This window comes from Physella acuta, unplaced genomic scaffold (assembly GCF_028476545.2).
Source record: "Physella acuta isolate Inbredline_101_S28 unplaced genomic scaffold, ASM2847654v3 ptg001743l, whole genome shotgun sequence".
In the NCBI taxonomy this organism is placed as follows: Eukaryota; Metazoa; Mollusca; class Gastropoda; family Physidae; genus Physella; species Physella acuta.
This window is the reverse complement of record NW_026733254.1, coordinates 60,575-76,163: the sequence shown is the minus strand read 5'-3', so window position 1 is coordinate 76,163 and position 15,589 is coordinate 60,575. Positions and strand designations below refer to the sequence as shown.

Below are 15,589 nucleotides of genomic sequence, written 5' to 3'. Positions count from 1 at the left end.
CCCAATAGAAAAATAAACACTGACGTCAAGCAACAATTTAATTTTTTAACACGATTATTTCTGTGCGCTGACCCGGAAAGATTAACAGTTTGCTTGATTCCGCTTAACCTAATTATATATAAATATGCAATCAAAGGTAATTTTAAATTCAGCTCAAAATTGTGTGAATAAACATCCTAGTTAATGTTGACATTATCGGTGTGGGGGTTCTTAGTTTGCGACATTTTGTCGGTGTGGGTGTTCTTAGTTAAAGAGACATATTGTCGATGTTGGGTTCCTAGTTTGTCGATATTTTAAACAAAATCCCCAGTAACTGATATTTTAAACAAAATCCCCAGTAACTGATATTTTAAACTAAATCCCCAGTCCCTGATATCTTAAACTAAATCCCCAGTAACTGATATTTTAAGCTAAATCCCCAGTCCCTGATATTTTAAACTAAATCCCCACTCCCTGATATATTAATCTAAATCCCCAATCACTGATATTTTAAACTAAATCCCCAGTCCCTGATATTTTAAACTAAATGCCCAGTCCCTGATATCTTAAACTAAATCCCCAATCACTGATATTTTAAACTAAATTCCCAGTCCCTGATATGTTAAGCTAAATCCCCAGTAACTGATATTTTAAGCTAAATCCCCACTCCCTGATATTTTAAACTAAATGCCCAATCACTGATATTTTAAACTAAATCCCCAGTCCCTGATATGTTAAGCTAAATCCCCAGTAACTGATATTTTAAGCTAAATCCCCACTCCCTGATATTTTAAACTAAATGCCCAATCACTGATATTTTAAACTAAATCCCCAGTCCTTGATATTTTAAACTAAATCCCCAGTAACTGATATTTTAAACTAAATCCCCACTCCCTGATATTTTAATCTAAATCCCCAATTACTGATATTTTAAACTAAATCCCCAGTCCCTGATATTTTAAGCTAAATCTCCACTCCCTGATATTTTAAACTAAATGCCCAGTCCCTGATATCTTAAACTAAATCCCCAATCACTGATATTTTAAACTAAATCCCCAGTCCCTGATATGTTAAGCTAAATCCCCAGTCCCTGATATTTAAACTAAATCCCCACTCCCTGATATATTAAACTAAATCCCCACTCCCTGATATTTTAAACTAAATGCCTAATTACTGATGTTTTAAACTAAATCCCCACTCCCTGATATTTTAAACTAAATCCCCAATCACTGATATTTTAAACTAAATCCCCAGTCCCTGATATTTTAAACTAAATCCCCACTCCCTGATATTTTAAACTAAATCCCCACTCCCTGATATTTTAAGCTAAATCCCCAGTCCCTGATATTTTAAGCTAAATCCCCAGACCCTGATATTTTAAACTAAATCACCAATCACTGATATTTTAAACTAAATCCCCAGTCCCTGATATTTTAAACTAAATGCCCAGTCCCTGATATCTTAAACTAAATCCCCAATCACTGATATTTTAAGCTAAATCCCCAGTCCCTGATATTTTAAACTAAATCCCCAGTCCCTGATATGTTAAGCTAAATCCCCAGTCCCTGATATTTAAACTAAATCCCCAGTCCCTGATATTTTAAACTAAATCCCTAGTCCCTGATATTTTAAGCTAAATCCCCAGTCCCTAATATTTTAAACTAAATCCCCAATCACTGATATTTTAAACTAAATCCCCAGTAACTGATGTTTTAAACTAAATCCCCACTCCCTGATATTTTAAACTAAATCCCCAGTCCCTAATATTTTAAACTAAATCCCCAATCACTGATATTTTAAACTAAATCCCCAGTCCCTGATATTTTAAACTAAATCCCCAACCACTGATATTTTAAACTAAATCCCCAGTCACTGATATTTTAAACTAAATCCCCAGTCCCTGATATTTTAAACTAAATCCCCAGTAACTGATGTTTTAAACTAAATCCCCACTCCCTGATATTTTAAACTAAATCCCCAGTCCCTAATATTTTAAACTAAATCCCCGATCACTGATATTTTAAACTAAATCCCCAGTCCCTGATATTTTAAACTAAATCCCCAACCACTGATATTTTAAACTAAATCCCCACTCCCTGATATTTTAAACTAAATCCCCAGTCCCTGATATTTTAAACTAAATCCCCAGTCCCTGATGTTTTAAACTAATTCCCCTTTTGTGTGTACTTTAACCACGATAAATTATTATTTTCTTTCCATTTTTCAAACTACAAGTTTTGACATTTGAAAAATATAAATTATTTTTTTACGTTTTAAAAAAATTACTTTGATCAATGGATCCTCTAAAAGACCATACAAAAAAATCCCCGCAAATTGTGCCTAGTCTAGATATTAAACAAAAAAAAATCGTTAAAAAAAATCTATTTACCCAGCAGGCCATTAGCCCCAGCATCAGAGCCGTGATGTACAAAGATGTACAAAGATGTACACAGATGTACCCAGTTCACATGCCCGGCAGAAATATAAGACACACGTCAAATTTAATGAGTCGCCGTACAGGTTTTTAAAACATTTTTAATTGGCTGGAAATTCCGATACTAGTACAGTCACAGACAGACTGGCCAATGGACACGACGCTTCTATGTTGGTGCCCGCTGGTATTTTACTCTTGACTATTTGGTGAGACATATAGGACCATATGGTGAGACATATAGGACCATATGTGAGACATATAGGACCATATGGTGAGACATATAGGACCATATGGTGAGACATATAGGACCATATGGTGAGACATATAGGACCATATGGTGAGACATATAGGAACATATGGTGAGACATATAGGACCATGTGGTGAGACATATAGGACCATATGGTAAGACATATAGGACCATATGGTGAGACATATAGGACCATATGGTGAGACATATAGGACCATATGGTGAGACATATAGGACCATGTGGTGAGACATATAGGACCATATGGTAAGACATATAGGACCATATGGTGAGACATATAGGACCATATGGTGAGACATATAGGACCATGTGGTGAGACATATAGGACCATATGGTAAGACATATAGGACCATATGGTAAGACATATAGGAACATATGGTGAGACATATAGGACCATGTGGTGAGACATATAGGACCATATGGTAAGACATATAGGACCATATGGTGAGACATATAGGACCATATGGTGAGACATATAGGACCATTTGGTGAGACATATAGGACCGTATGGTGAGACATATAGGACCATATGGTGAGACATATAGGACCGTTTGGTGAGACATATAGGACCATATGGTGAGACATATAGGACCATTTGGTGAGACATATAGGACCATATGGTGAGGCATATAGGACCATATGGTGAGCAGAGTTTCTTCCAGGCATCTCTTCGGTGGGGCTTTGCCCCCCCCCCCGAAATTTTTTTACCGCCCACCGCCCCCCCCCCCCGAACGAAATGAAATGTATATAATTTATATAGAAAATATATACTTTTAACAGTGTCCGCCCCCCCGAAGAAAGTTTACCGCCCCCCGAAGATTTCAAGTGCCCCCCCCCCCCGGAGAAAAAAGTCTGGAAGAAACACTGATGGTGAGACATATAGGACCATTTGGTGAGACAAATTGGGCATACGTTGAGACAAATTGGGCATACGTTGAGACAAATTGGGCATACGTTGAGACAAATTAGCATACGTTGAGACAAATTGGGCATACGTTGAGACAAATTGGGCATACGTTGAGACAAATTGGGCATATGGTGAGACAAATGTTACACTATGTTGAAACAGATAGAAATGGTGATGTACAGTGTTTCATTGTTTCAATTTTCTCCTGGGGTTGGGGGCGTACTTAAACATCCAAGGAGTGGTCACTGGTTGAAGGATATAAATGTTTATATAAATTATAAAAAATGTATTTTGTCTGAGGGAGGAGGTAGTAGATGTGCTTCAAGAGAAGATCCACCTCCCCCAAAAAGAGAAAGAAACTTCAATGCCATCCCAACTACTCCGTCTCTAGCTCTCTCTACTCCATATGTTAGCTGCCTTTATCACATAGCAGCAGCCCACACACACAAAAACTGTTAGGGTCGCATTCAATTTTAATTTCTCAATGTCATTACATGTTTACATAATTAGTTTCACACCTTACACAAATAATTGTGTCAATTATTATACCTTATTTTTTTATAGAATGTTTTCTTTATTATATTCTCTCACTGATTTTTACCTCGGCGAGCAATGAATCTACAAAGTGTTATGACAAACATTTCCTTAAGTAGTTTCTTTTAGTAATTAAAAATAATAAAATTGATCTCGCAGATAAACTTGATAATCATTAAATGTAACAACAATATAAATTTAACCAATAAAATTGTTTCTCCACTAAAACCTAATAGAAAAATGAATCAAACAGATGAAATTGTTTCTCCATGAAAATGTAATGATAAAACTGATCTAATGATAAAATTGTTTCTCCATGATAAAACTGATCTAACGATAAAATTGTTTCTTCATGATAAAACTGATCTAACGATAAAATTGTTTCTTCATGATAAAACTGATCTAATGATAAAATTGTTTCTCTATGATAAAACTGACCTAACGATAAAATTGTTTCTCCATGATAAAACTGACCTAACGATAAAATTGTTTCTTCATGATAAAACTGATCTAACGATAAAATGTTTCTCAACAGAGACTGGATCTACGGCGAGGTGTTGTGTAAAGTCAGCCCATTTCTACAAATCACTGCCGTGGGGGTCAGCGTCTTATCCATGCTATCCATATCCATCAATCGATACTTCGCCATCCACATCCCACTGCGCGCTAAGATCCTGTTCTCCAGAACCCGTGTGCACGTGATGCTGGCATCCATCTGGGTGATCAGTTTCTCCGTCTCTAGCCCCGTGCTTTTCGTACGGACGGTCCTCTCTCACGACGTCCCCGAGGTCTACAGCCTAAGGGTGTGTTACGAGGCCTGGAGTCACGTGATGCTCAAACACGCCTACAACATGATCGTGTTCCTGCTCCTCTTCCTCTTCCCCCTGGCCATGATGAGCGCCCTCTACCTGAAGATCTCGCTGGCGCTGTGGTCTAAAAACATCGAACTCTTCGACACCGTGAGGAAGCAGACGTTCATGTCACCCCAGGTCGACCGTCTGCTTCTCCAGAGACGGAAGACGGTCCGGACACTAGTGCTGCTAGTCGTGTTGTTTGCTGGCTCCTGGCTGCCGTACTACGTGGTCAACGCCTGGCTGGACTTTAACCCCACCAGCACGTATGCCAGCGTCGTGTCTCTCGTCATCTACCCGCTGGTGCAGCTCGTGGGACTCTCCAACTCCAGCATCAACCCCATACTCTACTGCTTCCTCAGCAACGGCTTCAGGCGGGCCTTCACCAACATGTGTTGTTGGCGGGCCAAGCGCACTCGTCATGGGATGGTCATGACGGTCAGGTACAGGTGTAGTGACGACAGTGGTGTGGGCAGTGTGGAGACAGTCTTGTCTTAGAGTTATGACGTGGTCACTGTTGAGACAGTCTTGTCTTTGAGTTCTGCCTTGGGCAGTGTTAACAGTGGCGTGGGCAGCGTCAGGATAGTCTTGCCAACAATTTCTATAGACCACACAAGCACACCTAGACGCCTGCACCTCATGACGTTAACATATCACAGAAAATTCAAGAAACAACACCACCATGCTACAACAGCATCATGCTACAACAGCATCATGCTACATCAGCATCATGCTACATCAGCATCATGCTACATCAGCATCATGCTACATCAGCATCATGCTACATCAGCATCATGCTACAACAGCATCATGCTACATCAGCATCATGCTACAACAGCATCATGCTACAACAGCATCATGCTACAACAGCATCATGCTACAACAGCACCATGCTACAACAGCATCATGCTACAACACCACCATGCTACAACAGCATCAGGCTACAACAGCATCATGCTACAACAGCATCATGCTACATCAGCATCATGCTACAACAGCATCATGCTACAACACCACCATGCTACAACACCACCATGCTACAACAGCATCATGCTACAACAGCATCATGCTACAACACCATGCTACAACACCACCATGCTACAACAGCATCATGCTACAACAGCATCATGCTACAACACCATGCTACAACAACACCATGCTACAGCACCACCATGCTACAACAGCATCATGCTACATCAGCATCATGCTACATCAGCATCATGCTACAACAGCATCATGCTACATCAGCATCATGCTACAACAGCATCATGCTACAACAGCATCATGCTACATCAGCATCATGCTACAACACCACCATGCTACAACAGTATCATGCTACAACAGCATCATGCTACAACAGTATCATGCTACAACAGCATCATGCTACATCAGCACCATGCTACAACAGCATCATGCTACAACACCACCATGCTACAACAGCGCCATGCTACAACACCACCATGTTACAACATCTGTAAAGCACATGCATGCGACAACAACCACTCAAGATATGCCAACACAAAAAACATGACAATAATACAAGATGTATGATTATATAGACGCCTGTGTAAATCACATTGACACGAAGTTAGCATGTCAGTTTGGCACACACAAATGGTTACTGCTATATAACGAAACAAATGATAAAAGTATAGTTATAATTGTTGCAGCCATGTTAAAAATACATGTGATCTAATCAAAGTTATAATTATGTTATGTTGTCTGGTATTTATAATTTATTTACAAATTTGTTTTCTTCTGATTAGTCTCCAGGCTAGTGCTGTACATACATTCCTACGTAGGTTATTTTACACGCATTCATGTATACACATAACGCAAAAGGATACGCACACACGTACACATAAACGTATACACATACACATCTGCATGCTCCGTTACCAACACACATACCTATGTGTAAGTGCACGGTAATCTAAAGATGTATTTAGTAAGTCCCTCAAACTGGTCAGTTGTATTACAAATTTTACGACTGTTGTACAAATCTGTTTCAAATATCAAACTACCTTCACCGTCTACGTATCTTTCCAATTCTTTACGTTACATTAAGATAACTTTGTTCTCAAGCGACAATTAAAAATGTGATAATTTCAACATTGAACAAAGTTGTTTTTAAAAAAATATTTGTCTTTAAAGTTTAAACTTTTTATTTGGACTGGCGTATTTTACAGTATTCAAAACTGTGCATTTATTGTATGTTATACATAATGTGATATTATACATTACATGTCTTATACATGTCTTATGTATTTTCTTCTACTTACACTCTTACTTTTTTTTCTCACTTCCAATGTAAACATCTTTTACACATGAGTTGAAGCGTTTTGGATTATTTCAACATTTCTTGTCCAACCAAAAAAATAAACTTATCAATGGTGTTTTACACCCAAAACATGTTTTTCGTTTTATTTGTTTAGCAGTCTATTTTGTGTTTTTTTTTTTTTTTTGTATAATCTGTCTTGTCTGCACTAATGGTATATGTATATATGTGTGTATATATATATATATATGTATATATATATATATATATATATATATATATATATATATATATATATATATATATATATATATATATATATATATATATATATATATATATATATATATATACAGACCGACAGACAGACAGACAGACAGTCAGACAGACAGACAGACAGACAGACAGACAGACAGACAGACAGACAGACAGACAGACAGACAGACAGACAGACAGACAGACAGACAGACAGACAGACAGACAGACAGACAGACAGACAGACAGACAGACAGTAAGACAGACAGACAGACAGACAGACAGACAGACTATATGTAAGTAAATAATAGGGTATTAATAGGATGGACTAGTCTCACTGACTTTTCTGAAGTGCGATCAGGTTTCAATAAAAATTTCTTAATGTTGCTCGTGCAATCTACGTCACAGGACGTGTAAATTTAGATGATTAGGGATAAGCTCCGGAGTGCAAGAGAATAAAATCAATAATGTCAAGCTCCAATAACCAAGTATTGATACAAAACTAAATTTTACAAATGCGAAATGCGTGGACAGTAAGCACAGAGCTTGGAGTCTTGTAGTTATACGATTGGATTGTCTCTTATTGGTGGTCCTACCTCTAGCTGTAAGCCAAGCTGGTGGTCCTACCTCTAGCTGTAAGCCAAGCTGGTGGTCCTACCTCTAGCTTTAAGCCAAGCTGGTGGTCCTACCTCTAGCTGTAAGCCAAGCTAGTGGTCCTACCTCTAGCTTTAAGCCAAGCTGGTGGTCCTACCTCTAGCTGTAAGCCAAGCTGGTGGTCCTACCTCTAGCTTTAAGCCAAGCTGGTGGTCCTACCTCTAGCTGTAAGCCAAGCTAGTGGTCCTACCTCTAGCTGTAAGCCAAGCTGGTGGTCCTAACTCTAGCTTTAAGCCAAGCTAGTGGTCCTACATTTAGGTGTAAGCCAAGCTGGTGGTCCTACCTCTAGCTGTAAGCCAAGCTGGTGGTCCTACCTCTAGGTGTAAGCCAAGCTGGTGGTCCTACCTCTAGGTGTAAGCCAAGCTGGTGGTCCTAACTCTAGCTTTAAGCCAAGCTAGTGGTCCTACCTTTAGGTGTAAGCCAAGCTGGTGGTCCTACCTCTAGCTGTAAGCCAAGCTGGTGGTCCTACCTCTAGGTGTAAGCCAAGCTGGTGGTCCTACCTCTAGCTGTAAGCCAAGCTAGTGGTCCTACCTCTAGGTGTAAGCCAAGCTGGTGGTCCTACCTCTAGGTGTAAGCCAAGCTAGTGGTCCTACCTCTAGGTGTAAGCCAAGCTAGTGGTCCTACCTCTAGGTGTAAGCCAAGCTGGTGGTCCTAACTCTAGCTTTAAGCCAAGCTAGTGGTCCTACCTTTAGGTGTAAGCCAAGCTAGTGGTCCTACCTTTAGGTGTGGGCCAAACTGTTATTTTACCGCAGGCTGAAAGGAAACTCCATGTTGAGAAACAAGGATTTTAAAAAAGCATCATAACATTCAAAACATCAGACAACGTTGAAAATAGAACAATAACAACGACAGAGCAAAATTGAACGAGATGTGAAATATTTAAACACAAACACAACATAAAGATTTCAGGACAACTTTAAAAACACGACAAGATCAACATAAACAACTTAAAAGCATGACAAGATCAACATAAACAACTTAAAAACATGACAAGATCAACATAAACAACTTAAAAACATGACAAGATCAACATAAACAACTTAAAAACATGACAAGATCAACATAAACAACTTTAAAAAATGACAAGATCAATATAAATAAACCGGGAGTGATCTCCCCTAAACTTTCTCGAATATACTTATATAAGATTTCAGGGGAGGGCAACTCGGGATATAGATATGATTTGTAATCATTTTTTTATTACTTAATTTTTTTAAATGTAATAAAACATGGTAGAACAAAGAATTGCTCATCAAGTAAACACCAAACAATGTGTGTATAATACTTTGAATAGTGCGGAATAATAGTACTTTATAAATTCATATGAGTAAATTACTACTTCCGGTACACAGAAATTTCTCAAAATTTGACAGAAGGCAGAGAATTAGATCTTTTACTTATATGTGAAATTTCATCTATCTATCTGAAACAGCACTCGAGTTATAAACTTTTGAAAACCAAGAGTAGAGTAAGTTCCACTTCCGGTTAACGGATATTTCTAAAAAATTGATATAGAATTACAAATTTGATATAATACGTATATATGAAATGTCATCAACCTAGCTGTAACGGTACTCAAGTTATCGTGTTCACAGACAAACACACACACACGCGCGCGCGCACGTAAAGAATTACAAAAAACAGTTTTTCCGATTGGATTACGCATAAAACGCCGAAATTTTGATAAATCTGGATTTGCCCGATTAAATTAAGTCCCCTATACTCCGTATGTGATGAAGTACTGAGGTGTAAAACGATGAAAACGGTCAAAATTTCATGTGATTTTTGTGAACGATTACAATACTTCCTCTATACGAGAAATTAAAAACTTTAAAACACGACAAGATCAAGATAAACAACTTAAAAACATGACAAGATCAACTCTAAAAAAAAAAAGCATTTTAAAATCATAACCGGGGGGTGGGGTGGTGGAAGGGGCAAATTTTTGGCAAATTTCTATATTTAGATTCAATTATTATAAGCTCTTCCTGTACATAGTAAAGGCTAAGGAAGCTTTTTAAAAATAATGTCCTAATCTGCCTTTAAAACTTAGGACAAAAATTTATAATGACATCTAAACTCTTTGTAAATGTATTGTCTGGTTATTTTTCTCTAGACTCTCGTGTCCCGCCTATCTGAACAGACCATTAAGCTTATTGGCTTTTTGTATAGGCTTTCTCTGGCTCTCCCGACAACAAATGGGTAGATCCGTACAGTCGGTACATCTGTCCTGGTGTCCTGCTAGGGCGGCGATCAAATGCCATCTGTGAACTTATTCTAGAAAAACAGAGGTTCTCGAGTATATTTTAGCTGTAATACGCGGCTTCAGGAGCAAGAATAGGTTCAGGGTTCGGTTTATACATAGCTGCAGTACAACATATGGAGTATCATGTGCCGGCTAAAACGATATCACTATACGAATTGAGTTGCCGTGTGCCGGCTAAAAGGATATCACAATACGAACTGAGTAGCCGTGTGACGGCTAAAATGATATCACAATACGAACTGAGTTGCCGTGTGCCGGCTAAAATGATATCACAATACAAACTAAGTTGCCGTGTGCCGGCTAAAATGATCAAAGTTACCAGAACACGACTGAATGGCATCGTGCACTGGTAGTGTCGCCTGAAACAACTACAGTAGAAAGCCTATACGACGCTAAATCAACTTAACAAAGAAATAGGTTCAAGGTTTTGTTTTTTAAATCCATTTATTAAACCACGTGCTAGCTCACCGAATTAAAAACCTTTTAAAACCCTGTAACCACGATAGCACGTGACTTCCGGTCTAAAGACATTTCAGCCAACCGTAAGCAGCTTAAGGCTTCCTAGTGTAAATCATATTTTCCTGGTTTTAATTCCGGGGGAAATTATGGGACCCTCCCATATTTGGGGGAAATTATGGGAAACCTCCCATATTTGGGGGAAATTATGGGAAACCTCCCATATCACATCCTCTCGTCGTCTTACCAGCTTAAGCGTGACTGGTGAGCTTTACATTCGGATGTTTAACTCAGCATTTTGTAGTTTTACAACTCTGGCTGGGGGGGTTTTACATTCGAATGTCCAGCTCAGCACATGTTTTATAACAGTATTAAATAGCCAAGTTTCTAGTTTGAAATATTACCGTGTCAGAGACGTGTTACTTATGACACATCACCACCGTGTGTAGTGGACGAGAGACGTGTTAGACACACCACCACCAATCTGTGTAGTGGACGAGAGACGTGTTAGACACACCACCACCGTGTGTAGTGGACGAGAGACGTGTTAGACACACCACCACCAATCTGTGTAGTGGACGAGAGACGTGTTAGACACACCACCACCGTGTGTAGTGGACGAGAGACGTGTTAGACACACCACCACCGTGTGTAGTGGACGAGAGACGTGTTAGACACACCACCACCGTGTGTAGTGGACGAGAGACGTGTTAGACACACCACCACCGTGTGTAGTGGACGAGAGACGTGTTAGACACACCACCACCAATCTGTGTAGTGGACGAGAGACGTGTTAGACACACCACCACCGTGTGTAGTGGACGAGAGACGTGTTAGACACACCACCACCAATCTGTGTAGTGGACGAGAGACGTGTTAGACACACCACCACCGTGTGTAGTGGACGAGAGACGTGTTAGACACACCACCACCAATCTGTGTAGTGGACGAGAGACGTGTTAGACACACCACCACCGTGTGTAGTGGACGAGAGACGTGTTAGACACACCACCACCGTGTGTAGTGGACGAGAGACGTGTTAGACACACCACCACCGTGTGTAGTGGACGAGAGACGTGTTAGACACACCACCACCGTGTGTAGTGGACGAGAGACGTGTTAGACACACCACCACCGTGTGTAGTGGACGAGAGACGTGTTAGACTCACCACCACCGTGTGTAGTGGACGAGAGACGTGTTAGACACACCACCACCGTGTGTAGTGGACGAGAGACGTGTTAGATACACCACCACCGTGTGTAGTGGATGAGAGACGTGTTAGACTCACCACCACCGTGTGTGTGTAGTGGACGAGAGACGTGTTAGACACACCACCACCGTGTGTAGTGGACGAGAGACGTGTTAGATACACCACCACCGTGTGTAGTGGATGAGAGACGTGTTAGACACACCACCACCGTGTGTAGTGGACGAGAGACGTGTTAGACACACCACCACCGTGTGTAGTGGACGAGAGACGTGTTAGACACACCACCACCGTGTGTAGTGGATGAGAGACGTGTTAGACACACCACCACCGTGTGTAGTGGACGAGAGACGTGTTAGACACACCACCACCGTGTGTAGTGGACGAGAGACGTGTTAGACACACCACCACCGTGTGTAGTACACGAGAGACGTGTTAGACACACCACCACCGTGTGTGTGTAGTGGACGAGAGACGTGTTAGACTCACCACCACCGTGTGTGTGTAGTGGACGAGAGACGTGTTAGACACACCACCACCGTGTGTAGTGGATGAGAGACGTGTTAGACACACCACCACCGTGTGTAGTGGACGAGAGACGTGTTAGACACACCACCACCGTGTGTAGTGGACGAGAGACGTGTTAGACTCACCACCACCGTGTGTGTGTAGTGGACGAGAGACGTGTTAGACACACCACCACCGTGTGTAGTGGACGAGAGATGTGTTAGACACACCACCACCGTGTGTAGTGGACGAGAGACGTGTTAGACACACCACCACCGTGTGTAGTGTACGAGAGACGTGTTAGACACACCACCACCGTGTGTAGTACACGAGAGACGTGTTAGACACACCACCACCGTGTGTAGTACACGAGAGACGTGTTAGACACACCACCACCGTGTGTGTGTAGTGGACGAGAGACGTGTTAGACACACCACCACCACAGTGTAGTGGACGAGAGACGTGTTAGACACACCACCACCGTGTGTAGTGGACGAGAGACGTGTTAGACACACCACCACCAATCTGTGTAGTGGACGAGAGACGTGTTAGACACACCACCACCGTGTGTAGTGGATGAGAGACGCGTTAGACACACCACCACCGTGTGTAGTGGACGAGAGACGTGTTAGACACACCACCACCGTGTGTAGTGGACGAGAGACGTGTTAGACACACCACCACCGTGTGTAGTGGACGAGAGACGTGTTAGACTCACCACCACCGTGTGTAGTGGACGAGAGACGTGTTAGACACACCACCACCGTGTGTAGTGGACGAGAGACGTGTTAGATACACCACCACCGTGTGTAGTGGATGAGAGACGTGTTAGACTCACCACCACCGTGTGTATGTAGTGGACGAGAGACGTGTTAGACACACCACCACCGTGTGTAGTGGACGAGAGACGTGTTAGATACACCACCACCGTGTGTAGTGGATGAGAGACGTGTTAGACACACCACCACCGTGTGTAGTGGACGAGAGACGTGTTAGACACACCACCACCGTGTGTAGTGGACGAGAGACGTGTTAGACACACCACCACCGTGTGTAGTGGATGAGAGACGTGTTAGACACACCACCACCGTGTGTAGTGGACGAGAGACGTGTTAGACACACCACCACCGTGTGTAGTGGACGAGAGACGTGTTAGACACACCACCACCGTGTGTAGTACACGAGAGACGTGTTAGACACACCACCACCGTGTGTGTGTAGTGGACGAGAGACGTGTTAGACTCACCACCACCGTGTGTGTGTAGTGGACGAGAGACGTGTTAGACACACCACCACCGTGTGTAGTGGATGAGAGACGTGTTAGACACACCACCACCGTGTGTAGTGGACGAGAGACGTGTTAGACACACCACCACCGTGTGTAGTGGACGAGAGACGTGTTAGACTCACCACCACCGTGTGTGTGTAGTGGACGAGAGACGTGTTAGACACACCACCACCGTGTGTAGTGGACGAGAGATGTGTTAGACACACCACCACCGTGTGTAGTGGACGAGAGACGTGTTAGACACACCACCACCGTGTGTAGTGTACGAGAGACGTGTTAGACTCACCACCACCGTGTGTAGTGGACGAGAGACGTGTTAGACTCACCACCACCGTGTGTGTGTAGTGGACGAGAGACGTGTTAGACACACCACCACCGTGTGTAGTGGACGAGAGACGTGTTAGACACACCACCACCGTGTGTAGTAGACGAGAGACGTGTTAGACTCACCACCACCGTGTGTGTGTAGTGGACGAGAGACGTGTTAGACACACCACCACCGTGTGTAGTACACGAGAAACGTGTTAGACACACCACCACCGTGTGTAGTGGACGAGAGACTGTTACTTACGACACTGCATAACCTGCATGTGTAGTTAATGAATTCACGTCCATTATCTTCATTAACCCAACCACAGTCCGACATAAGATCTATTGTTAACAGAAAACAAATCAGATTGGTGGGGGGGGGGGGGGGTAATCGATGGAAATGGTGTTGTCGAACCAGAGAATAAAACGCCGTCAAGTTTCTGCTTGAGTTAGAGTGCGTCTCTACGATCGGCGGTAGCTACGTCACACGAATGTAATGCTAGACATTATTCCAGCACCCTCACACAGGTGCTACTATATTTAGAACACGGAGTGAACAAACGATGATGAAGTAGAAGGTTTAAAACCCACATTGTACTGTAAAGACTTTAAAATATCGCTCTGTGCTATTTGAACTGTTGGTAATGACGACTACAACATTGCAACAGACCCAATCAAGGCTTTATATCGCATTTCACGTGACATCATCGCGTGAAAGACGAGATTTCGTTTCACGTGAGATAATCGCGTGAAAGGCAAGATTTCGTGGGCTTGCAAAACAGATTCTGAAATATTTGATACGAGCCGGCCCGCGGCATAACATACGCCGCTATTTAGTTGTTTCTAATTTTCAATAATTCATAATTTGTGAATTCGACAGTACCAACGCTGACACTGAAAATATTTCTTTAAAACACTATAAGTAGCTCGTTAAGGATCATAACCCCCCCCCCCCCCCTTCCTTTCCCCCCCCCCCCTACGTTTAAAATCGTTGGCTCTGCTTGTAAACATTTAGAGTGAACACAGCTCACTAAAACCATGTAGGGGTGGGGAGGTAGGGAGAGCGTTTGCAGCTTGTTTTCTAACGGCTCGAAGAGGAGAATTATATATATAGATAGAAGATTTGACCTATCGTATGATCATATGATAGGTCATATGATATGTCATATAATAATTCATTTTATAGGTCATCGAAGAGGTTATAAGATAGGTCACATGATAGTGCATTTGATAGGTCATCGGATAGGTCTTAAGATAGATCATTTAATAGGTCATATGATATGAAATACTAAATGACGTCGTTTTAGATATATCAGTCTGCTGGGCGTGGCAACCATCTAGACAGGACAACCAGTTGACAGGACAACCATCTAGACAGGACAACCAGTTGACAGGA

At 41.8% G+C, this 15,589-nt stretch overlaps 2 protein-coding genes across 2 annotated transcripts in view; both read left to right on the top strand.

The window, feature by feature from the left end:
* Positions 1–5,524, top strand: part of LOC131930237 (QRFP-like peptide receptor) — a 97,663-nt gene extending 92,139 nt beyond the window's left edge. Inside the window, exon 5 of the mRNA XM_059286649.1 lies at positions 4,657–5,524. Within this exon, the coding sequence (XP_059142632.1) occupies positions 4,657–5,470 (814 nt within the window). The 3' untranslated portion in view covers positions 5,471–5,524. The remainder of the gene's footprint in view (positions 1–4,656) is intronic.
* A 130-nt stretch (positions 5,525–5,654) lies between these two features.
* On the top strand, positions 5,655–6,503 carry LOC131930231 (histidine-rich protein PFHRP-II-like). The gene has a single exon (XM_059286638.1). It carries the CDS (start codon positions 5,655–5,657, stop codon positions 6,501–6,503), a length of 849 nt encoding a protein of 282 aa, XP_059142621.1.
* The last annotated feature ends 9,086 nt before the right edge of the window (positions 6,504–15,589 follow it).